We start from the raw sequence: 23,186 nt of genomic DNA, 5'->3' as shown, positions 1-23,186 counted from the left end.
CTGGACTTTCATGTGCAACCTGCTCTGGGGAACCCACTGTGGTGGGGGGCCTCCAGAGGTCCCTTTCAGTCCCTGTAACTGCGATTCTTTGATTCAAATCAGGACAGCTGCTCATCATTTTGCTTCTGAGATCATCTTCCTCTTAAATGGCTGAGAATTGCACAGAAGCTGCTGGCAATGCCGTCAGCTCTGCCACCTCTGAGGCCATTCATGTTTGGGTATCTGTGTGACTGTCTCCCTGCAGCTGGAAGCAGCCTGTTGCTCTGCATGCAGCCAGCTGTGGCCTCTAGTCGAGCACGGCTGCAAACTCAACTCATTTCCAGCTCCAACTCTGCGCTCTGCTTTGCCTTGGTGTATCTGCTCAGGCTTAGGAGGATATTTTTCTCTGCTCCATAACATGGAAATGATCTTCTGCTGCAGCTCCCTGGAGCTGGAGGTTTGTCAGTAAAACTGTGATGAGAATGAGAAGCTCATTACCAGCAGAAATGGTGGTTTCACTCTGAAGTCACTAAAATTTTGCTGTGGTTGACTTCTGTACACGTACTAATGCGTTTCATCTGTGAATGGCTCCATGAAATTGACCTTATTAAAGCACAGACTTTGTTTTCAAAGGTCTCTGCTGTAAAAGCAGAAGGCCAAGTGGCGTGCTGGTGAGGATTTCTTGGGTCAGTGACTTACTGAGAGCTGCTCCTTCCAGCCCTCCTCCCCAGCAGCCAGGAGATCTCGAGAGGATAAAGTTTGCAGAAATGTTGACTTCTGCTTTTGTTTGTTATGAATCAAGTCTGAGGGTGAAAGAAGTGTAAGCTAAGCTGAGTGTATTGCAATATCCATGTTCCCATTATTGCACTATCTGAGCTTGTTGCAGGCTCTGAAACGTTTGGTCATGCAACTGCTGGGTAAGGAAGGAAATGTTGTTATCCCTGCTTTGCATGTGGGTAGCAGCTTTGGGGGATAAGAATGGGAGCTGTCTTGCACAAGGATGTCTGCCTAAAAACTGGGGCCTCTAAAGTCACTAAGTGTGCTGGCTGCTCCTGGATGGGTTCAGATGGGATGGGATGGGATGGGATGGGATGGGATGGGATGGGATGGGATGGGATGGGATGGGATGGGATGGGATGGGATGGGATGGGATGGGATGGGATGAGCTGACTGCTGTGAAGGTGTTCTGTTTGTCCGTAGCTGTTGGCCTGCTTGGAAATTCACCTCATTCTTGTACAGGTAAAGTTACAGGAGATGAATTCTATCTCTGGGATGGACCCAGTGTCACCTCAGAGCTTTATGATGGAGTAGATGTGAATTCTCTAGAGTCACCGGATCAGTTTGTTGCTCAGTTGCCTTGCTTCATGCCTTGGATCCCATTGCTTTTTGACTGGATGACAACCCTGAGGTCACCAGCTTTAAACATCTTGATGTACGAAACAAGATGCTGATTTTTGGCTGGTATTCCTTGCCTTAAAATGCCATTGGTTGTACAGCAGATTCACAGATGTATCTGTGGTGTAAAGAACTTCCCTCATTCACTGTGTTGGAAAGAGCCTTCATGGGGATGCCAGCAGGGCTGCTGGTGGGTCGTGGTGCTCAGAGAAGAGGGTGGAAACCACTCAAGCAGAAAGGGCATCAAACAGAACTGTTTTGCTTACAAACAAGCACAACCGATTGAGCACTGATTATCCTGCTCCATCCACTCTGGATGTTTCTGATGTTTGTTTTTGGCAGATGGGATCCTGTGTGCCCAGAGCCCTTTAAGACATGCTGGCTCCTGCATGTCCTGTTTTCTGAGTAACTCCCAATGAGGTGTAAATTATGGATGTTGCATTATGACCTTGTGACTGTCAAGCGTGTGTCTTGCTGCTAATTAATGCACTGTAATTCCTGTGCTAGTAGATATTACCTCTAAAAATATCTGGAGGTGCCTCTCTGGTAAGGAGGTTACAGCAGTAGGTTTTAAGCAGGCAATATGCTAAACACTTTCTGGCTGTACTGTAGGAAGAAGCTTCTTGTAGTGGGGCTTAGCAAGATCCTTATGGGGAGGGAGATGGGAGATTTTGTCCTTCAGTGATGACATCTCTGTTGTTGTCGGGGGAAAGCCGAGTTATTGCAGCTGTAACGAGAACAGTGTATAACTGTTGGAGCCATCCTTGGAGCTGCTGTCCAGGTTGAAAGCAAGACCCAAACTCTGTGGGTGTGTGATTCCTGGCCTTGAAACACGCTCTGGGCAAGAAAATGGAAACCCAGGAGTGAAGGGATTGAAGGAGACGTTCCCCCAGTGCCTGGTTGGTTTGTAGCTCTTCTGAGGGCTGCAAGAGCCCAACCAAGCTGTGAGTGCTGCACTTTAGGAGCAGCACTAAAAGTCACTGCTGAGATCTGGGCTGCAGCTTTTGCACATGGTTCCCTCCCCTCTGCTGAGCTGCGCACCCTGCTTTGCTTTGCACTTGCTTAAACGCGACTGTTAGGTTTCCTGGAACTCTCTGGCCCAAACCAGAGCCCTTTGCACGGTGCTGTGGATGCCACGTGTGGCCCTCGGATGTGGCAGGAGCGTGAAATCATTGTCCCAAATAGGAAATGGTGGCACAACTTCCCCCCCAGCTCCAGGGCACTTCTCCTTTTGGCAGCAGCGTGTGCGGGAAGGTGAGGTAAGAAGATCTCCGTAGAAAATGCAGAAGTGCAGGTTGCTCTTGGAAACCATCTCGAGGGGCGAGAACTGAGATCCAGCCAGTGTGTGTTGGGGGGGGAGGTGGTTCTGGGGGGGGTTCATGGCTTCTACCTCAGGTGGGAAGGAAGGATGCTAAGTGCGCAGTGAGGTGGGGGGCATTCAGATGCCATCAGCTGCTGGGGAAGGACAGAGGCTGTCAGGGTTTTGGCTGGAGTTTTCTTTTGACCTCATTTGGTTACTGAGCCCTGTGCACTCAGAGGTAGGGAAAGAATGACAAGGGGAAAGTATCTTATGCAAAAATACCTAAAGCCAGTGCGTTTCCAGATTCAAAGATGACTTTCCAAGGTCACAGGGCAGGTCCTACATTAGACCCTGAGACACATCTGCAAAATCCTTGAGCACAACTCAGCCAGTGTATTTACATATGTATGTATACAAATATGCTAGATATAGAATGTTCATAGCCTTGGTTAGAAGTGTCTGTCCTGTCCTGCCTCCATGTGCCTGCTGACGTTTTCCAACATGCCAAAGGCCCTGATACAGTTCTGCTACAAGTGGAGGGCTGAGCTACTTGTAGGGCTGGTCTGCTCTACTCCACACTGAAGTGGTTGAGCCCAGAGGTGTTCACACCAAGCTGCTGGGGTGGATGCGGGGTTGCAAACAGGCAGAGCAGTCCAAATAAACACAGCTATTTGGATTGCTTAGCCATTGCCTCTCAGCGTCCAGCTGAGACCGCTGACCCTCTCAGAGGATGTTTTCACTTATGACAGCATGAAGGGTGCTGGTCTGTAGCACTGGATGCTGATCTCTTGTGTCCCAGTGGGCAGCTTAATCTGCAGAGCTATTAATCAATCTGCTGACCTTGCTGGGGACGCTACAGTGGTGAGGAACAACCCTACAAGTTGAGGCCATCAGAGATGAAGCAAATGCTTCCAGTTTTGGGGGGGGGGGGGGTGTTTTCCATGCACAGGCCTGAACTCTGTTCCCAAAGGCAGGAGGAAGGTGCCCGCCTGGAGCCTGGGTCTGTGCTGGGTGAGCTGTGTCAGGGGATGGGCTGCTATGGGAGTGGAGAGCACTTCCAGCCTGGGGGTGTCTGAAAGCTCAAGGTTTCAAAGCCGTTTTCTTCCCCGGCTCTAATTTTAACAGCCTCACTTGGGATAAGTGCTTTGAAGCCTTAATTGCAATTATGAATCTTCCTCTGTTCCCAGCTTTCCCCTAATTGGCTTCCTGTGAGAATTTACAAAGCTGGTAAAAACAAAACCCTCTGGTTTGGTGAGGGAGGAGGTGGTGTGAGATTGCTGAGCCCAAACACAGCGCAGCTCAGCCGGCACTTTGTGCTGCTGTGCCACGAGCAGACCCGATCCGGGCAACTCACAACAGTGCCATTATACAGAACGTAAGCTGATTTACATGCTTGCATTTGGAAAGTGCTAATCTGTTTAGATATTTCTCTTTCTTTTTTCCCCCCCCTCTTTTCTCCTTTCACCCCTCTCTAATCTTCTGCAGTCCCTGCCAGGTTCCCAGCTCCTTTGGCTGGAATAGGGCCCCAGCTCAATCCTTTATCTGTCTATTTGGCAGCCCCTGGTGAAGTCGTTAACTAACGAATGACACTTTTCTTCCCCCCCCCCCACCCCTCCCCGGCTCATTAATTAGATTTACAGAACTGAGCGGCTGCTGCAAGACTTGCAAGGCAGTTCTGTGTTTTGTTTCTTAGGAATCTGGGTTTTAAAACCTCCCCATAGCTTTGTGTTGGTTCTGGTGCCGATGATCAGATCTGCAGCTCCGGTGCTTGTGCTGCTGTTGGGCTCATGTGTCCACTCACACACAGCTCCATTCCTCCCATCCGCTGCTGCCTGAGCTGTTCTCATCCCTCTTCCATCGTTTCTTGCTACTTGAGGATGGGTGTCTGGGTGCTGCGCTCCTGAGGTGCCCGCGGCAGGATATCTTGGTTAAGGCAAGTGGTTTTGTGGGTTGCAAATAACCTCTGTGACAGATCACTGTTTCTTTTCTTCATTGAATTATGCATTTCGGCGTGTCCTGCTTTGCCAGCTCTACCTGCCAAGGTTGTGAATGGGATTGGGAAGGTTACATCAGGAATTAGAAATAAGGGGATAGAAGAACCACGGTGCCATCTCATTCCTCTGCCAATGAATCTCAGGTGGGGTTTGCTGGGGTGTGCTGCAGCGGGGCCTTGCTTCTGCTATGGGAGAAGAAAACTGAGGCACAGAGAGGTCACTCACCATGCCATGGCACTGGACTCTTGGTTTCTATTGTGGGCTTTCGGTTCCTTTTGTAACCACTAGACAGCTCTGTTCTCAGCTCAAGGGAGGTGAGTGCAGGGATTCCAGTTGGTGGTGCCCAGCACTGGGCACTCTGTGGTACCACTCCATGCTGCAGTCACTTCCAATCTGTTTACAAACAGGAAACTGGGATGCTCTGAGGGTGGTGAGGCCACACTGCTGCTTGAAGTTAATTTCCAACGGTGCCTATTTGAAGGCTCTGAAGAGAGGAGGATTCTCAACAGTTGCTGGAAGTCAGAGTCAGGACCAGCTGCATCAGCCAGCACAGAAAGCAGTGCTGGCTGCGCTGCCTCCCTCAGCTCTGGGTTTGTCCCCTTCAGGGCTGCAGCTCCTGGGACCAGACTGGCTGCAGGCAAACCCAAGCATGGAGCTCACACTCTGCTCTCCCCACCTGTCTGATGCAAAACCCCAAACCTTCGGGCGCTGTGGGGCCAGCACCGCTTGTGCTGGGAAAAACGATGGCAGCCTTTAGAGGTGGAGAGCTGCATTTGCTTGTAAGAGCTGAGGGAGGGGGGCAGAAATAGCTGCAAAATGTCGAAAAAAAAGAAGAAAAAAACAGCTGTGAGGGAAAGCAATTTGCACTTAACCCACTTGAGATTTGCCCTCCCAGAAACGTAGCGATGCGATGCTTATCTACAGAAAGGTCCCACTGGCGGCAGTTTGCTGTTGGGGCAAATTGCCTGCTAATTTCTGCTCCTGGTAGCCAATTACTCAGCTCATTACACCTTCCCGACTGGTCTGGCGAGTGGAGCCCATTGCCAAAGGGACAGGAACTTCCCCGGATCAGATTGCTTTGTCGTTTGATCCCTCTGGTGTCTGGCAGGCTTGAGACATGAGCTCCAAGTGTCAGACCTGGAGAGCCACCTATTTAGAGCCAATGAAGCCAAAAACAAACAGACCTCTTGGGGTTTCCCTGGAGGTCAGAGGGAAAGGGAATGGGTCGATGACAGGTGGGGAAGCACTAAAGGGGAATCTGAAAGGTCTGCACTGAGCTGTGAGCCAGCAGAGCAGGGATCTCACTTTACTGAGCCTCTGCTGTTTTATTTCTATCAGCAGTATCTGTTTCCAACCAAGACAGTATTATTTCATATATTCCAACAATGTGTTATATATGGTTATGAGAACCAGGGCATTTAGTAACATACAAGACTGGGCTGAGGGAGTGAAGGGAGTGAATAATTAGCAGATACTGTGGTTCTGGGGTGCTGGGTCCAGAGTCCTGCTAGAGGTGTATGTGCCCATCACAGTGCAGCCTGGCTTGGGTGCAGCATCCCAGTTTAGGATTCTCCAGTGGATGGCTGTGGTGACTGGATACAGAGGTGGGAATGGAGCAAAAGGTGATGGGAAGGGGCAAGTCTGAGCTTGGCTCCCATACCAAAAGGGAGCTAAAGACTGGCTCAGGGTGCAGGGTAAAACTAGAGGACCTGTAATGTAGAAGCTAAGATGAAAGTCATCAGAACCAGTCAGGGCCTGCATGAAAAGATGTTCAATTGGGTCGTTTTGGGGATTCAAACCTGACTTGCTAAAAATACAACTTTTGGTAGCCTGGCCTGGCCAGACATGCTTGTGAGCTGCAGCTGGAGCACAGCTCACTCCCATCTGGGCTTGGGACTGTCAAGGGTTCACTCCTTCAGTGACTGAGAGCTGCTGCTGGTGTCAGGGGTGGCTGGCCTGTCCCATGCATGCCCCAAATTGACTCCAGGCCCTCCTCTGGGCCACCCTGGGTCCTTCTGGAGTATGGCCCTCTCTGAGGGTTGGTGGGCTTTCCTGGCCTGCTGGGAACCAAACCTAAGGAGCATCAAACCCTCGAGCTCTCTATCCATGGGTCACCTCTTGGACAACTGTCTGTGCATCTTGGTGAGAGAAAAACCCAGGCCATGAGCTTCCAGTGATGTGAGTGAGAGATCTTTGCTGGCAGCATCCAACTGGTGAAATCACCATTCCTACCCACCTCCTGCCTGGGACCAGGTGGATCTGGGTGCCCGTCAGCAACAGATGCTGTGCCAACTCCAGCAGTGTCCTTGTAGTTGCCATCTGCAATGAGGATTTGGATAGCACTTTGTGGATTGATTCCTCTGAATAGGTGTTGGTGACAAATCCCATCATCAGTCAAACTGGTCTCCCAGTATGGGGAGCTGGTGGCTTCATTCCGTGGGGTGGCTACCAGCTTTGGGTCTGGGAGGATGGTATGTGCCCAGGGCTGTGCCTTCTCACCGGGGCTCCTGTGTGCCTGAGTTAAATCCTGAGTTAATCTCTGCTCCAAATTCAACTTAAAAGTTGAAGGGTTAAAGTCTTACTTTGCGGCTGGGGTCTCTGTTCTTTTATTAGATAAGAAAACGAACAGCACGAGCTACTGAGCTGGTTCCTGCTACAAAGCAAGCCCGTGTCATTCAGGGCAGGTATCACCATTGCAACACAATTTTAGAACAAAGAAAGAAAACAGAGACAAAACTAAAAACAGGAACCAGCAGATAAACAATCCGCTGGTGCTGCTGTGCTGCGCCGAGCTCCTTCCTGCTCTCAGCCATCTGGCAGGTCAGTGTGGGAGTTCACTGGGGAGGTTCACTGGTCCAGCAGAGCCTGGTTGTCCCGCTTGGCTCTTCCCAGTGGAGAAGCCAGCTGGGAAATGGTAGGAAAACTTCTCATAGAGTAAGATTAATAATAATAAATAAAACCAAAGAACCTGCAGCACTGCGCTGTGAGCGAAGCACCTGGCTCTCCTATGTGTTTCTGGGAGGGATGCCACAAGTTCACCACTCTGACCTGGGCAAAATGTTTCTCCTGGCTGTGTTGTCAGGTTGGTATCTGGCTCCAGCCCTGAGGAAGCTGAATGTTGCCAGTGTTTCCATAGAAGGGATGCTTGTGAACCACTGAGAACACAAGTGTAGTCAGCACTTGGGGATGCAGCTGCCTGGGGCTGCTGGGATGGGAGCAGCATCCCTAGTGGCAGGTGCCTGTTTGGGTACTGGTGTCCCTACCCAGTGCCATGGAAAACTGGTGTCAGACTGGGCTCAGGAGAGCTGACTCAGTGGGGGTCTCTTAGCACTGAGAACCAAAATACCTGTGCATGGAGGAAAACTTGAGGGATGTGGTTTAGTGGGAGCTATTAGTAATAGGTGAATGGTTGGACTGGATGATCTTTCAGGTCTTTTCCAACCTTGGTGATTCTATGATTCTACGAAAATGTTTTATTTGATCTGAAGTTCCAACTTTCATCTACGTGAGGCTTGATTTTTACTTTCAGAGTTGCAGTCAGATGAGTGTGAATGCTGTTTCTAAATGATGGGCTGGCAAGTTTCATTCTGAGCCCTTGAAGCAATCCCCCTTCCACCCGCCACCCCCCCCCCCCCCCCTCTTGTGCACCCTCCAAGCAGATTCATTTTGCTGAGGTTCAGACCAACTCACTGAGAAGCTGGCTCACTCTAAAGCAGTTTATCTGATTCCTTTATTCTTTGTGCCAAGTTTCCTGCAGCCCTTTTATTGCTGCTACCAACAACCAGCTTGTTAAACCCACAGCCCCCTGAAAACTTGACCCTAGGCAGCATCTCCATCATCGCTGGGGCAATGCACTTGGTTCTGTCAATGTGATTCTGGTTCCCAGTGTTGGGAAACACAGCTGAGGCTCCATCAGCTCTAAGGCAGCCTATCCCAGGGCAAAGACAGAAAAGGTGCGCAGTATCAGGGCTGAGCATCTTTATTTATCTTTGAGTCTGAATTGAAAAGCAATGGCAGTTTGCTGGAGGTTTTTTGCCCCTCTGGATTTTACTTTCCCGGGGTTCTCAGCCTCTTCACCCCATGAGCCATAGCCTTAAGCTCCGGCTGCTAATACGGTAATCTTAGGGATGGAATTTGGGAAATCCCATTAAATAATTCCCCTTTGCAGCAACGGGAATGGCTCAGCTGGAGGCATTAGTGCCGAGCTGACGTGTCAGGCATTCCTCAGCTTCCTCTTGGCTTTCCCTTCTCATCACCTGAACTGGGTGAGCTTAGTGATGGCCGAGTAGGGCAAAACTGCTGCAGGGAGCTGCATTAACAACCGCAGCCCCGAACCCCATTGTCCCACTTCAGCAGAGGCTCAGAATGCTCCTCCCCAGCCAGCAGACAGCAGCCCGTCCCCTGCCCGGCTCTCTCTGCGGGCTGCGGCTGTGCAGAGCCGCGCTTCGAGTACGCCGCTACCCACGGCTGCACCGCTTGTGCTTTCTATGCACGGGGCCGGGCCGGGAGCTGCGTTTCTTTATTTGGTGTTGTCGCTCGGGGCTACGTGATGCTGAGCGCTGCAGGCTCCGACATCACACACCGCACGTGTGGGAGCTTCGTGGTTGGGATGTTCCCTTCCCCTTCTCCCCCTCCCTGCTCTTGCCTGGTCTCAGTGCAGCCTTGCAGCTTGCTGTGGTTCCCTGCGAGCAAAGCGTCGCTGGTACAGGGCTGGAGAAGTTGCACTGAGCAATAAGTCAGCCCTGCCGGGACCTTAATTCCTCCCTGGCCTCGGCTCCCCAGCCCAGCTCTGGGCATGAGATGCTCCCTGTCTTCAGGTTTTGCCTGTTTTATGACATCTGGGATGTTTTCTTGATGGGCTTGCTGTTGCAGACAGAAGACTGGATGCGAAACCAGAAGCTGCTTGTGATGGGAAAGTGGCTCTGCCTTCATTCTGCCCCTCCTGAACGACTTTTCCTCACCCCCAGTGAGGATGATGCTTCAGCCCTTGGCTGCCCTGCTCCTCCTATCTCCATTCTGGGCTGAAGACCTCCCCACTCTGACCAGAGATGTTTTCTTTTACTGCACCGTGGTGTGCTGTGCCCCTGGGCCAGGAGAGCAGCAGAAGTGCTGACCGTGCAGCTGCTGGGAGCTGCTTAGCACTTGAACCATCCTGCATTTTGCTGCTTAAGGATGCTGAGTCCCACCTGTGGGTTTATGAGATACCCACAGAGCCATTTCCTTTTGCAAATTTGTATCCCGGTCTGGACTTCTTTCTGTAAAGAAGCCAAAGTGTTCTGCAAACACTTAGTGTCTGGTTTGCCTCATCCAGTCTAGATCTGCTTAGCTACCTTCTGAAGGTGCTCTTCAATATTAAAAGGTCTCTGAAACCACTGTTGCACGTTAGGTGCTTCCCCTGCCTGTGGTGGGAGTCTCTCATTCAGCCCCGTTCTCAGGCACAGTGAAAGCAAGGAGTGAGCTCTATGTCTTAGTAAGCTTTCCAGTTCTCATGACTGCTGGTGGAAATGAGCCTTTGCAGCTCAGCAGGACATCACTGTCCTTCAGACATGGGCTGTTCCAGATGCTGATGGGCTCTCTCAGCACTGTCCTGTCCTTCCCAGCGACATCCCAGTAGCTGGAAACCTCAAAGTTGGAGTTTGTCAGTGATGGAGGGATGCTTATTCCTGGCTGCAGTTCTGCACACTCCTTGCATCCACGTTTTCCTGCGTTGCTTGTTTAACACAATAGCAATTTCATCTTTATGTGGTTTTGGTTGTCTCAAAAACTCCCTTATGTTGATGTCTCTATCACAGGTGCACCACTCTGTCTGGATTTTTCTCCTTGGTATGTGTTGCGTTGTGTATCCTGCTTCCTTAGCACCAAACCCCTGAGTCTGCATTGCTCCTTGAAGCTGTTTCTGCTCTGGTTCATCCTCTGGTACCCTGATGGCAGCAGGTATTCACAGCAGTGACCCCAGTTGCATTTGGTCACTCCTCAACACGCCTTTCCAGCCCTGAAAAGGACAGAGGGGATAGCAGTACGTCCTTTTTCCTGTTGTTTTTCTGTTTGCCTGTTGGTTGTCTTTCACTATGTGTAAGTACAGCAGATAGCATCGAGAGGGGGGGCCAAGAGGGCCCTTGGTGTGATTCATGTGTGTCATCTGCCCTAAGTAATTCAGCTCCTTGCTTCATGGGGACCTTGGTGTCATTCATGTTTGTAGGCTGCTCTGAGTAGTTCAGTTCTGTGCTTCACGGAGGAGGGCGGGCAGTCCTGGAGGGTGCACTTCTCAAGTAACCCAAGGGATCATTCTTAAGCCTGTATTTTTACTTGGCAGCAGTAGAGGTGGTGCTCTGGGCAAGCCAACATGTAATGGGTGGGTGTGTGGGTGGTTTGAAGGGATGTGGGTGCTGACACCCAAGCAGATCTCACTTGCGTTTGCTCTCTGTGGCCTCATCAGTGGTTGGTTTTGTTGGTTCTTCTGTGCCAGGGTTCAGTAAGGGCTCGGTTTGGGTGTTGTCAGCCAGTTTTTGGAAAAGATTCTCCATGTCACAGCATCACAGAATGGTTTGGGTTGGAAGGGACCTTAAACCCACCCAGTTCCATCCCTCTGGGCAGGCAGCCTGGTCTTGGGCGCTTCCAGGGATGAGGTATTCACAGCTTCTATGAGTAGCCTGTAACCACAGCTTCACTGCCCTTCCATTGCTTCTCTGCTAGCGAGGCTCCCTGGAGGTGAGGTTTTGCAGCCCAAGGAGTGAAGGTCAGTCATGATCCCCACTGTGGCATGAAACGCTGATACTCCTTGGGCTAAAAGCAGCTTTTGTGCTTGCTCAGCAGGACAGGAACGTGTGGATCTGTAAGGAAATAATGTGTTGCCAGGGTGTTTGCATGGTACGCCGTCCTTTACAAGCACCCCAAAAGGATGTTTGTCAAACCAGTTGCCTCCAGGATCTTCTGATATGCCATCTTTGTGCAGTTTGAACAAGCATCTTATCACCTCCATCTTGCTGCTCTTTGATGCACAGCGCTCACTTGAGCTGTAAATACATGATGGTTGAAGTTTGAACCTTAAAACTCTCAGGTTCCTCCCCCCTTTGCCCTGATTTCTACAGAGACTTCCTCCAGCTGCTCCCTCTCTCGGCTCCGAGTTTCTATCTTTGGTTCCTGTGCACGGTAGAGGCAGCAATAAAATCTTGCAAGCTAAGGATAGTTAAAACCAAGAGCTCAGTGTAATCTAAGGAAAGCAGACGTTGGTGGTGGTGGAGCAGATACCACGCAGGCACCGTCTCGCTGCAATGCAATGGGGATACAACTCCCACAGCTCCAGTATGGCTCTGCTCCTGTTGCACCCTCCAAGGAGGCAGCAGGCTGAAGTGTTGCTTGAGGGATGTGACATCCTTGCCCAAGGTCCCTGCCAATGTGCTGGTATGAGGGCCTTGCCCTGAAAAATAGCTCTGCTTAGAATCCAGCCACTTTAATTCCCAATGAAGTGCTTTTCCTTCTATTGCAGCATCACCCCAAGCTCTTTTTCCCTTTATCCTCACCTGAATTGATGCCCTTTAGTCCCCAGTTGCCCTAAGCCATGCTGCAGCAACAAGCCAAGTGCTGAGGTCCCTCACTGTGACCATGAGTCAGCAGCTTTGCAAGGTGGTCCACATCTGGCCTTCCACTCTCTGCCACTGCCCATGGACCTGAGCAGTGTATTCATGACCTGCTCCCGTGGGTCAAGCGCTTGTTTTTCCTTCCTGTTTCCTGCTTGGGATGCTTGGCCAACAGCCTCAAAGCAATCAGGGCAGGAAAGGGAGTTATCCTGCTGTGAAGGTACCCAGGGGCTTTCTCTGGCATAGCAGGGCAGTGCTTCCCAGTTCAGGTTTCTCTGCAGGAAGGTGGAGGACTTCGAGCTACAGAAGATACTGCTGGGATTTGCTGTTCTGGAAGGGGAGGGCTAGAATTATTCAATGTCTGCCTGCATTTCTCCTCTTTGGGGAGGTGCCTGGGAGCCAGCAGGATGTTGGCTGCAGTGCTGCCTCTGAGAGTACTGGGATGGGCAGGCAGGGATCTGCTTGCTGCTGGGGTAGGCAGTGCCCGGTGTACACACAGAAGATGTTTTAATTCTCTTCACTCCTTCACTTGAGAAGACCAACAATGGATTTGGTCTTTGAGCATCTCCTGTTCCCATCTAATAGTGGTGTGCTGAGCTCCACAACAATAGAAGGAAATCAGGGAAGTTCTTTGGATGACAGAGTTAGGGCTTATGTGGACCTTAACACAGAAGGGTGCCTCACTGAGAGGCAGATATGTGCCTTCCAGGTCACCTTCTCACCTGCCTGTCCCCACCACGTGGAGCTGCTGGTGGCCTCATTCATCTCCTTGACTTGGCTGCTGTATGAAGAGGGGCAGCAGAACTTGGGCACCAAGGGCCTCAGGTCTCCTTTGCTCTAACTCTGTGCTGGAAAACTGAGAAAAGGGAAGGTTTGAAGGCACCAAAGGCAAGCAGGGTAACCACAGCCTGTCTCAGCCAAGTGCAAAATGTGTGTCATGGAGCTGGGAGTGCCTGAGGGCTCTCTGTGGCCATAAGCCAACAGGAGAATCCATAAATAAATGGACAGCAAATTCCCTCTGTCTGCCAAGGGATGAGTGCTTACCTCTTCTGTGCTGGTTAACAGGAAAAACGTGGTTGCACTGCCTGCCTTTTTAACTGTGACACACGGAGGAAAGCAAGCTGAATTGGAAAGCCCTGCATCCACTTGGGTTGCTGGGACAACTCCACAGACGCCCCAGGATCCTTTGCCCTGTGCTTGTGACATTGCTTAAACTGTTGTTCATTTCTCCAAAGCACAACAAAGCCATGAGGCAAGAATGCTGTGTTCTGAAGGAAACCAAAGGGCTTCAGTGTTGTCACAGCGGTAATGTTGCTGGTGTGATGCAAGGCTGACAGAGCCAACTGTACTCTCGTTGCGAGGTCCTGTGCCCAGATCCATGCTGTGGTTCCTGGTTCTGCTCTTGGTTTGTGTTAGTTCCTCTGCTGGGGCAATGATGGAGGAGGTGTTTCTATGGGCAGATGTTTGTCTCTGTTGAGCAGCCATGTATATGGACAGGGTGATGGGAGGCAGAGAGGGCTCCAATTGGATGTAGTCTAGTTGTGCTGTGAAGAATTCCAGCCCCTTCTGACTGCTGATGTTATGGGGGGACATTATGGAGGATAAGAAACGTGGCTGGAGAGCTGAAGGTTTGCCTTCTCCTCCCAGCTGTGCCACAAGTCACTGTGGAACAGCAGAAAAACTGCTCAGGGTTTCCAAGCATTGTCTTCTCTCTTAAGCAGTGATGATGGCTTGCCCAGTGCTGGGAGGCTGCTTTCACAGTGTGCACTGTTACTACTGGAGAAAGGAAAACAATCTTGTCTTAAGGACATCCCATTGAAATCCCGTAGTTGATGCTGTAGGGCAGGGGTCCAACCTGTGAGCAAAAGGCAAGAAGATAGGGAAACCCACTGCTTCTGCAACATGCTGCTCTGCTTAGATGTGAGCCAGGCAGCAGCCAGCCTTGGTGATGAGAGTTTTGAGACACACTGCTGCTGGGAGTCTGACTGGAGGAGGGGGGGGAGAGGACAGATTTCTGTTTGCTTTCTTTTTTAATCAATGCTGACCCACCCTCTCACCGATCTGAACCCTTGACCTTAACCCTGGTTTCTTCCCAGCTCTGTGGGAAGTCCGATTACATCCAGAACTGTCCCCTGCCTTGTGTCATTTTGCCCAGTGTGGGTGGAAAGGAAGGGAGAGTTTGGGGAATAAACAGCAGAAGAGGTTGAAAAGTTCCCTCTTGCTTGTGGTGAACACGTAGTGCTCTCCCATGAAAGATGCCTCTGTAAGCATCCCTTGGGTTGAATCCTTGTGTGGTCCGTAGCACACCAGAGAGAAGAAAACAAAGGCTCTGTGTTTTCTCTGGTTTAGAACGTAATGATAAAATCTTTGTCATCTTTCATCCTTACATTCCCTGCCTGCTCTGTGCTGAAGCATTGGGAAGAGGCAGCTGGGCTGGCACAGGGCTCACCTCATCACCCTTTCCCTCCGAGAGCCAAGCTGTGCTCTGGAGCAAACCGACATGCAGGAGGTGTAGTTCTGCAAGCTGGGTGTTGGAACGGTGCTGGTGAGTCACGCCGTGCTCTTAGTCACTGCTTTCACCACAAGTCATGACTAAGGTGCTGTGCTGCTCCGCTCTCATTCAGTCCCCAGCACCGCAGCAGCTCGCTTCGCAGGCGTTCCTCACACTGTGGATGTGCAAAACTTTAGTAGATGTAATAACAAACCGTGGCAGTGACAAGCAAGGCAGGAGCCTGGGAGCCATCTCAGGGCAAAGGAGAGATCCCCCGTGCAGAAGGTCAGTCCTTCACTTTCATCTGCTTGGAGCCGAGGGATGAGTGAGTGGTGAGACCGGAGCCTCAGCCACTTTCTGAGGGATTGGTGGCAATTAGGGGCTATTTATTAGCAGACTGGGGGACTCTCTGCTGAGATCCCTCGGTTTTTGCTCCTGCTGGTGGGGAGGTGGCTGCTGAGCATCGAGTGTGGACCAAATAGCAGGAAATCAAACGTTTTGGGGTAGCTTTGGGAAATGTCTGACTGTCCTGGCCAGGCTGATAGCAAAGGTCTCATTGATGGGTATCTTTTGTAATATTGGCAAGTTTTACTTCCTTTTCCTGGAGTATTTTCATGCACTTGTGTCACCGGTAACCAAAACAAGAGCCTTTCTCTGTGTGCTGGGAGAAGGGAGGTGAATGTCCTGAGGTCTCTGGGGACAGCAGGGCTGGCACTGCAGGGAATGAGGGATTCTCTGCCCTGGACACCAGTCTGCTCACAGTTGGAGCAGATCTAAGGAGAGGTTCTGGGCAAATGGCTTTTGATTTCCTGATTTCCCAGGGTGGGATAAAATCCTCATGCTTCCAGTACAGTCTGTCTGAGGTCTGGGCTGGCACCTGAGCCATGTAAAGAGCTGAGACAGCAGTACCTTGTGAAAGGGGCTCAGCCAGGCACACAGTCTGCAGTTCCACGATGCTTATAAATGCTGGGGCTGAGGTCCCATTGATATTTTCCAGCATTGCCATGGGGCCACAGAGCATTCTGTCCACCTTGCCTGCATGGCAGCAAGGGGACAGTGCTGGAGGCAGCCACGCATAATGCAAGCAATGGAATCTCAAAGTCTGCCATTGCTTTTCCCCTGCAAGGTGCTGCAGCTGTAAGCCCCTGTGGTGCAATCTCTGGTGGAGGCTAACCCGCAAACATTTAAGTGAGACTCAATCTATCCCATAGACGGAAGCAATGAGGCAGCAGATATGCCTGCAGTGGGTCGGGCTGGGTGCCTTGGTGCTACAGACACTCCTGGTTGGTCATGGATGAGTGCATCTCCTTTTATATGACATGGTTGGAAGGGACTGGGAGAGAAGGGGACAACAAAGGGTGAATGTTGTTGGCTTTGGGGCTGGAAAAGCTGCCAGGAGGCAGTAACAGCGGGATGTTTTACCAGGGGCTATGGAAGTATCACCATGCTGTCTTCTTTGCTCTCAGTTAATGGCTAACCTTATTCCTTCTCTTCCCTTAGGAGATGAATTAAAATGCAGCACACCACGTGCACAGAGGACAGGATCTACCATGCACTGGAGAGATGTCTGCACGGGCTTAGCAGAGATGCTGTCTCCAGCAGATGGGCTGGTAGGTGACCTGTCGATCGTGAGTCCCCTGGCAGGGAAAGACTCTTTTGTGTCTGTGTGCTTTACCCTCTTGTTGCTGACCTACCTGGACAGGACAGACCTGCTGGTGCTCCTGGGGGAGTTGAGTGGCCTTTTCTCTCTTCCAACATTCAAAGTTAGAGGTGGGATCCAACCCGGTCCATCTTTCTGAGCTTCTTATAGCAGTAGGAAGTTGTACTCAGTGGCTGAACAAGTCAGGTTGGTTCATACAGAGATGCACCCTGAGCAGAGCAGCCATGTGTTCTGCCAGGTGCCCATGTGTGAGCTGGCAAGAGGAGGGTTCTTTATTCACTCCGAGGAAAGGCCCCTTTATGTAATCAGCCAGGAATACCATGCTTTGGGGCATAAAGACCTCAGAACCTCTGGGCGTATCCCTGCTGCATTGTCAGAAGCAACTGTTGAGATATTGCTATCAGCTGTTTAATCTGGTTCAGATACCTTGCTGGCCATAAAGATGGGAGCCTCATTCAGAGCGCTGGGACAGGATTCCGGGTGGCAAAGGTGAGGGAAGAGCAGCAACAAGCAGAAGCCATTCTTATATATCACATTTTGAATTCCCATCCTCATACTTGCACTTCCAGGCTGCAATTAAATCACTCCTATATCCACCTGGGGATGAAAGAAATGAACGTGAGCAGCTGTCACACCCAGGTTTCTTTGTGTCTGTGCAATTCTTCTGCACACCCCCTCCGCTTTTCCATCATGGGTCAAGAAGGAGCTGCAAACCATCTGCTGTCTGATGCTGAGTGCTGGACCCACAGGAGCAACGCTGGCTCTGTGGCTGTAGCATCACTGCAGGGCCTGCTTCATGCAGTTATCACCAGCACCAGAGCCCCATGGGGCTCCACACATTCTGGGCACCAGTCCCTGCAGTATGACCTATATTCCTGGTTCCTGTAAGCATGGCTGTGCCCTTAGGAATGCCTCTCCCCCGGTCAACTCTTTGTGCCACGCAGAGCTCACCTCTTCCCATCATTACAACTCATCAGTCCCTGTGTCACTCACTAATCCCTGCTCTTCAGCGCTGGTGGCTGCATGATGTAGCCTTTTAAAAACCACTTTGTAATGTTTCCAGCTCATTAGCAAAGATAAGGCCGACTTGGGCTGTGGGTGGAGGGGATGGGCTCTGCTGGGAGCAGTGGTGCTGCCTCCTTCATGTCCTACCCATTTGCGGTCGGAATAGGAAGTACTTTGTTATTGCAATAAGGTGGTTTAGGGAAAACAGGGCATAATAGAACATATCCTATTCATTTTCACAAACAGAGTGGGGATTTTTTCATGTTCTCCTGCCTTTGTTGTGCAACAAGCGCCGGTTTTATTATGGCTGCCCCGTGTCAGAGCTGTGCTGCTATTTATGGCAGGGCTCTGTTCCTCCTATTTTCCTTGAATCTCTGTCTCATTCTTAGCTGGGCAGCATCCTTCTCCTTTCTCATTTTCAACTTCTTATATCACTTTTGTTTCCCAGTTGACTTGCTCTCTCCTCCTTTTCCCCAATGCAATACACCAAAATAAGGTGTTCCACACTGCAGCTCATTGGCGTTGAAGCCCTGCTGGGGTTCTGTTCGGTTTTAAATTATTGGGCGTTTATTGCCTGCACAGTAACTTTGCAGGAGGTTGCTCTGGAGAGGATGAATAATCACTTCCGATGTGACGTTTTTACCCATGTGAGTGACTGAGCTGCTGAGGTTTGTGGAATCAGCAAAGGGCAGAAGTGAGAGTGCTTTGGCATCGCAGATCTACATCCCAGAGCACGTGCTGGGCGCAGGAGCCTAAATTGAGCATCCCTCCTGAACTGCTGCATTTATGGGAGGAGCCAAGTGGAAAAATGCTAGCAAACATGATGTGCTTTCCTTCATGGAGATGAGTTTGGGCACAGCTTGGTTGCCTTCTTCCTCATTGCTGGGGATGATAGTAAACTCCTGGTATGCCACAGGGAGCAAAACAGCGTATTGTTTGCTGGAACAGAGGGTTTGATGGAGGAGTGCATTGGGTCTGGCTGCTGGGGGAATCAGAGGTGTGAGAAGGGCTACAGGAGGATGGGGACTGAGGGCCTCGATGGGTGGGGAGATGATGGGGAAGCTATAGGGGATCCCTGTGCCCCAAAGGTCCCAGGGAGAGGTGGATGCTGTGTCTCTGTTGTGGGGTTGCTTGATGCCAGGAGGGATGGAGGTCACTGGAGAGCCAGAGGAATGTCCGATGATGCAATAGCAGGGCTCAGATTGGTGTGCTCAGCTCTAATGAAGGGAGGCTGAAAGCTTGAATGCAGCCATCTAAATATCAGCATGGGGAGAGACCAGAAGTGTGTTGTTGGGGTGCTCCGGTTTAATAACTGAACTACGACCAGCTCTCTGTGGGTTTATCAGCCTCACAGGTTGTAACCCTGGAGCTGATCTCACAGCCTGGTGCGGTGTTTCATGGCTGGGATCACTGCCTTCCTCACCCCCTGGTTGGGTGGGAGCACCACGGCTGGACCCAGCGCAGGATATGCTGCAGGGCCCCACTTGTGTGGCTCTGAGCCTGGAAATGGGGCTGCAGGGTTCTGCTTTTCTCTCCCTCCGACTGCATCACTTTCGACAGCACCACGATGCTTGCCCTGAGCACTGTGGGCAAAGGTTCTTCTTTTCCTACTTATCTATCTGTCCATTTATTTCTTCATTTGTTCCCATTTGATGCTCTCCCCCTCTATGAGCAGCACAGGGGAAGCAGCAGCAGCTGAGGTCAGGAAGGAGCTGCAGCAGGAGGAGGTGGCTCACAGTGCTGCTCACAGAGCCTCATCCTTCCGAGGCCGCCCACGGGGCCAAAACTCAATAGAGATTGAAGCCTCCTGGGTCTCTGCTTGCAGCACTTCCTATGGGTATATATTCCCATTTCCCCCCACCAGCACTTGCACAGCTCCACTGGACAAGAGATAATGGGGAACAAGGCTCCAGGATCATACAAGGGTGCCCCCAAGCTGCACCCTCCCTGCAGACAGCCAGCCTCCTTTGCATCTCATAGCAAGAAATGTGCTTCTGGTGAATCAAAGAGCATGTGCAGTGTGCAGGACAGTCTGGTTTGGGCTTTCGGTGTGCACTCTGTGTGCACCCTCCCCTTGTCCATTTGCAGAGCTGCACTGAGACGGATAAGCAGCTGCAAATAAACTTCTGGATGTGGTTTCCCACCTGGCTGCAGCCTGTCCCTGCTCTGCTGATAAACCGAGTGCTGTTCTGCAGTTCATAAAAGCTCCCTGGTGCCACCGCAGTGCCCAGCTGTGTCCTTTGCCCACAGGGCACCAGCTGAGGGATGGAGGTGACACTTGCAGAGCAGGTGGCTCATGTGCTATTCATGTCATCTGGGGCTCTTGTTCCTGACCTGTGTGTGTGAGGAGCATCACCTTCAGTGCTCAAAGAGCCTTTATTTTTCCTGGATACAAGGCTGAACTCTGCTCCCAGTGCTCAGAAAGGTGCTACTTGTGACCAGGACTCTGCACAGACAAAAGGGAATTCCCACCCAGCGTCCTGACCGATGCTCTGCTGCACAGTCTTTGTTTATTGTGTCCAGGATTTCCGAGCTGCTTTTTCTGCTGGAGAATATTGTTAGCAAGGACGCAGCTGTTTTGGTGTGTTTTTGGTTACTGCTGCGTTGCCAAATTGAGGAGCCCAGCCCCTGCAGCTTGCTGCTTCCCGGCTCTGTTTGCTTTGCTGCGGGTCATCCCAGCACCTTGCCGTGGCTGTGAGTCTCACAGGAGTTCCTCTGCTCAGAGCAGTGTTAACCCAGCCTTGCTGCATCCTTGTGCTTTAGCTCAGATTTCCTGTAGAACACACAGAAATGGGTCACCCTCAGCCCTGCGTTGTGTTGGCACGCTGCTTCCCTCCAGCCCTGCTCTTGTCCCTGCCTCCTTCTGCTGCTCCCAGCTTGCTGTGCATTCAGCCCAGCACATCTCCAGGGTAGCATCCCAGTACCTCTCTGCTGAGCCACTGCTGCTTCCTCCTCTGTGCCAGCAGTGTGAGGAAGGAAAGGGTTCGTGCCTGGCACTGCCCTTCGTGCTCACAGCCATGTTCATGCAGGAAGCCACTTGCCCCGTGGCTGGTGCTGCACTGCTCAGCTCTGCTGGGCTGGGCTCTTTGGGTGCAGAACAGTTTGAAGTAACCCCAAACCTTCTTGCTGGAGCTGTTTCAGGGTTTTGCTTCTTGCTGAGATCAGCAAAGCTCCCAGCAGCTCTGACCACTCCTGCTGGGCACGTTGCATCTCTCAGATGCTGGGTGTTCCCCTGGAGGATGCAGTGCTCTAGGACAGCATTGTTTGTTCTGCTGGGGTTCTCCGGAGCAGAGCCGTGGCTTTGTGCCATTGTACTGACTTGTCTGAAAGGAAAACTCAGAGCTGAATTGCTGTCCATTACGACTATGCCCTCGCTGGTCAGGTGCTGCAACAAAAGGTTGCACTGGAGAACATTGATTTGTGCAGAATAAAATGTTACATGGCAGCAGGGGAGCTTTGCAATGGGCAACAGCTTCTGCCCTGTTCATTCAGCTACAAACAAGGCATGAAGCCAGGAAAACTATGGGTGTTCCAGCACCTGTCCATGGGGGACAGAAGGAACTACAACTCCTTCTGCAGTTCTCTGTCAATATCTGGCTACTCTGGATGGGTTTACGTGTATTTCGTGACAGTTTGGAGGTGCTGAGGAGGTGGGATAAATGCTGGGTAGGCTTAGCAGTGATGCTGATGTGTTCACCATCTGCAGTGATGCTGCTATGAGCTCTGACCATGCAGCTTCAGGGCCTGGGAAGCTGTTCAGAGGGTGAGCATCATCCCTTGGCTTCAAAGGGACTGGGATCTGAGCTTTGCCTCTGGTGCACTGTGCTGCAAGACGAGTGCTGAGAAGCTTGGTAAAAAGTGATGGTGCTGTGACAAGCACTGTTTGGAAAGCTTAAATCTCTCTAGAATTGGGGTGTGATTATTTTTCCCCCATAGCAATATGACCCAGGCATCAAACACCACCCCCTGACCCCTTCCTGCTGCTCATCCCTCCTGTGAGCATGATTTGGTTATGGTGCTCTATCTCCCTTGCAGCAGGGCTGTGCCTGAACTGCTGGAGCCTGCAGGAGCTGGTGAGCAGGGATGCTGGCAACTACCTCATCCTGGTGGAGAAAATCCTCGGCAAGGCCAGGGAGGTGAGTGGGGGCTGCTGGTTGTGGGGAGGAGCTTTGCAGGTCCTGGTAGGTGATTCGGGGTTGTGTTCAAACCCCATTGGAACGCAGGGTGGGCAATGCTGGTCCAGCAGCTCCAAAGTGATGGAGATTTTGTTGAGGCTCTGCCCAGCTTCCTGCAGTGCAAGGGATGGAGCTAGAGCAGCTGAAGCATCAGTGGGGCTCATTGTATTGGCTGCCATGCCCAACCCTGTGTGGGAGAGCTCAGGGCCGCCTGGGGCTGCAGGCGGGAGGACTTTGGGGAATGCCTTGATGTGGGAGGAAGCCTGGGGTTCATGTGATGGGGTAAATGCTGCCTTTCATTTCTGAGGGAAGAAAGGCTGCCTTGCTAATACATTAACCTGATTGCTGTTACTCTGTTTAACTGACAAGTTGTTTTCAGTAGCTGGGACTGATCTCGATACAATGATGTTGTATTATGTTATGCTGTACGTAAATTTTTCTTGCACTTTGTGCCATGCTTGTAAGCAAAGGGAGACAGTGTCCGCAAGCCTGTTCTTGAGCCCTCCCTACATCCCTTGCTGAAATAATCCTGCTGAGGTTGGGACAGAAATGCATGCTTTGCACTGTGCTTTGCCATTTGCAGTCCCTAAGCAGGGCTGGGCTGCCTGCTTTGGGCTGCTTGCATAAAGTTTCATGCAGCTCTGCAAGGATTGAGAGCATCAGAGGGTCAGGAGCTCAGTCTTGAGAGTAAAGGCAGCGCGTGCCACTGCCTGCTGCTTCTGTGGGTGCCTTAGGGGGGTTTCCCATAGAGATGAGCTGTCCCCACCTGCTGGGGATGGTGGCATATGCACTCATGGGGGAACATTTGGCACCCCCATGGTAATGCTCAGCCTTCTCCCTTTTGCTGTTTCCTGCAGGTGCAGGAGAAGTGTGACTACGACCTGGTGATGCCCCTGGCCCTGCTTTTCTACTACGCAGTCCTCTATGTAAGTCTGTACTCAGCACTCCCCAGCCCCCAGTAGCTGCCGTCTGCAAGGTCCCGCTCTGCTTTCATCTGTTCCTCTCTGAAAAGATCCCATATGAATCTGCAGGGATGAAGGGCAAGGAACGGCTGCACGAGCTGCAAGAGATGAAAAAAAAGATGCACTTCGGTGCTTTTAATCTTTGCATTTAAAGATGGGTCAGTCAGGAAGGGAGGCAGCATCTCTCTGCAGAGAGGGCAGATTCTTTTCCGTACACCGTAGAGTTGTGCAGACAATGCTAATGAAAAGGAGCAGAGCATTCACAGGAAGTGTTTTTTATTATCATTATTATTAGCACAATGCATCATTATCCCGAGGAAATCATTGCTGCCAGGTCTTGAAAAAGCACAGACTTCAATGTGATTCATCTGCATGGATCTGTGGCTGTTAAAAGGGAATTTATATATAGGCTGTGGCATGTGAGCCTGGGGAGGCACAGGGGAGGAAGCTGTTTTGCAGCTGTGCCCAGTGAGGTGCTTTGGCTCTTCCTTGGAAAAGGATGGGGTGTCACAGGGTGAGCCCTGATCCCATCTGCTCCTCCTCCTCCCATCCCATCCCATCCCATCCCATCCCATCCCATCCCATCCCATCCCATCCCATCCCATCCCATCCCATCCCATCCCATCCCATCCCATCCCATCACCCCCT

At 51.3% G+C, this 23,186-nt stretch overlaps 1 protein-coding gene across 3 annotated transcripts in view; it reads left to right on the top strand.

The window, feature by feature from the left end:
* Positions 1-23,186, top strand: part of PIK3R5 (phosphoinositide-3-kinase regulatory subunit 5) — a 45,068-nt gene that overhangs the window by 7,731 nt on the left and 14,151 nt on the right. For 2 of the 3 annotated variants that reach the window (XM_072351751.1, XM_072351752.1), the window contains exons 2-4: positions 16,237-16,346; positions 21,437-21,537; positions 22,434-22,502. In XM_072351751.1, coding sequence (XP_072207852.1) covers positions 16,250-16,346; positions 21,437-21,537; positions 22,434-22,502 — 267 coding nt within the window. In that variant the 5' untranslated portion in view covers positions 16,237-16,249. The remainder of the gene's footprint in view (positions 1-16,236; positions 16,347-21,436; positions 21,538-22,433; positions 22,503-23,186) is intronic. The other variant, XM_072351753.1, reaches the window with a different exon arrangement.

This window comes from Excalfactoria chinensis, chromosome 17 (assembly GCF_039878825.1).
Source record: "Excalfactoria chinensis isolate bCotChi1 chromosome 17, bCotChi1.hap2, whole genome shotgun sequence".
Lineage (NCBI taxonomy): Eukaryota > Metazoa > Chordata > Aves > Galliformes > Phasianidae > Excalfactoria > Excalfactoria chinensis.
This window is presented reverse-complemented; position numbering and strand designations above follow the sequence as displayed.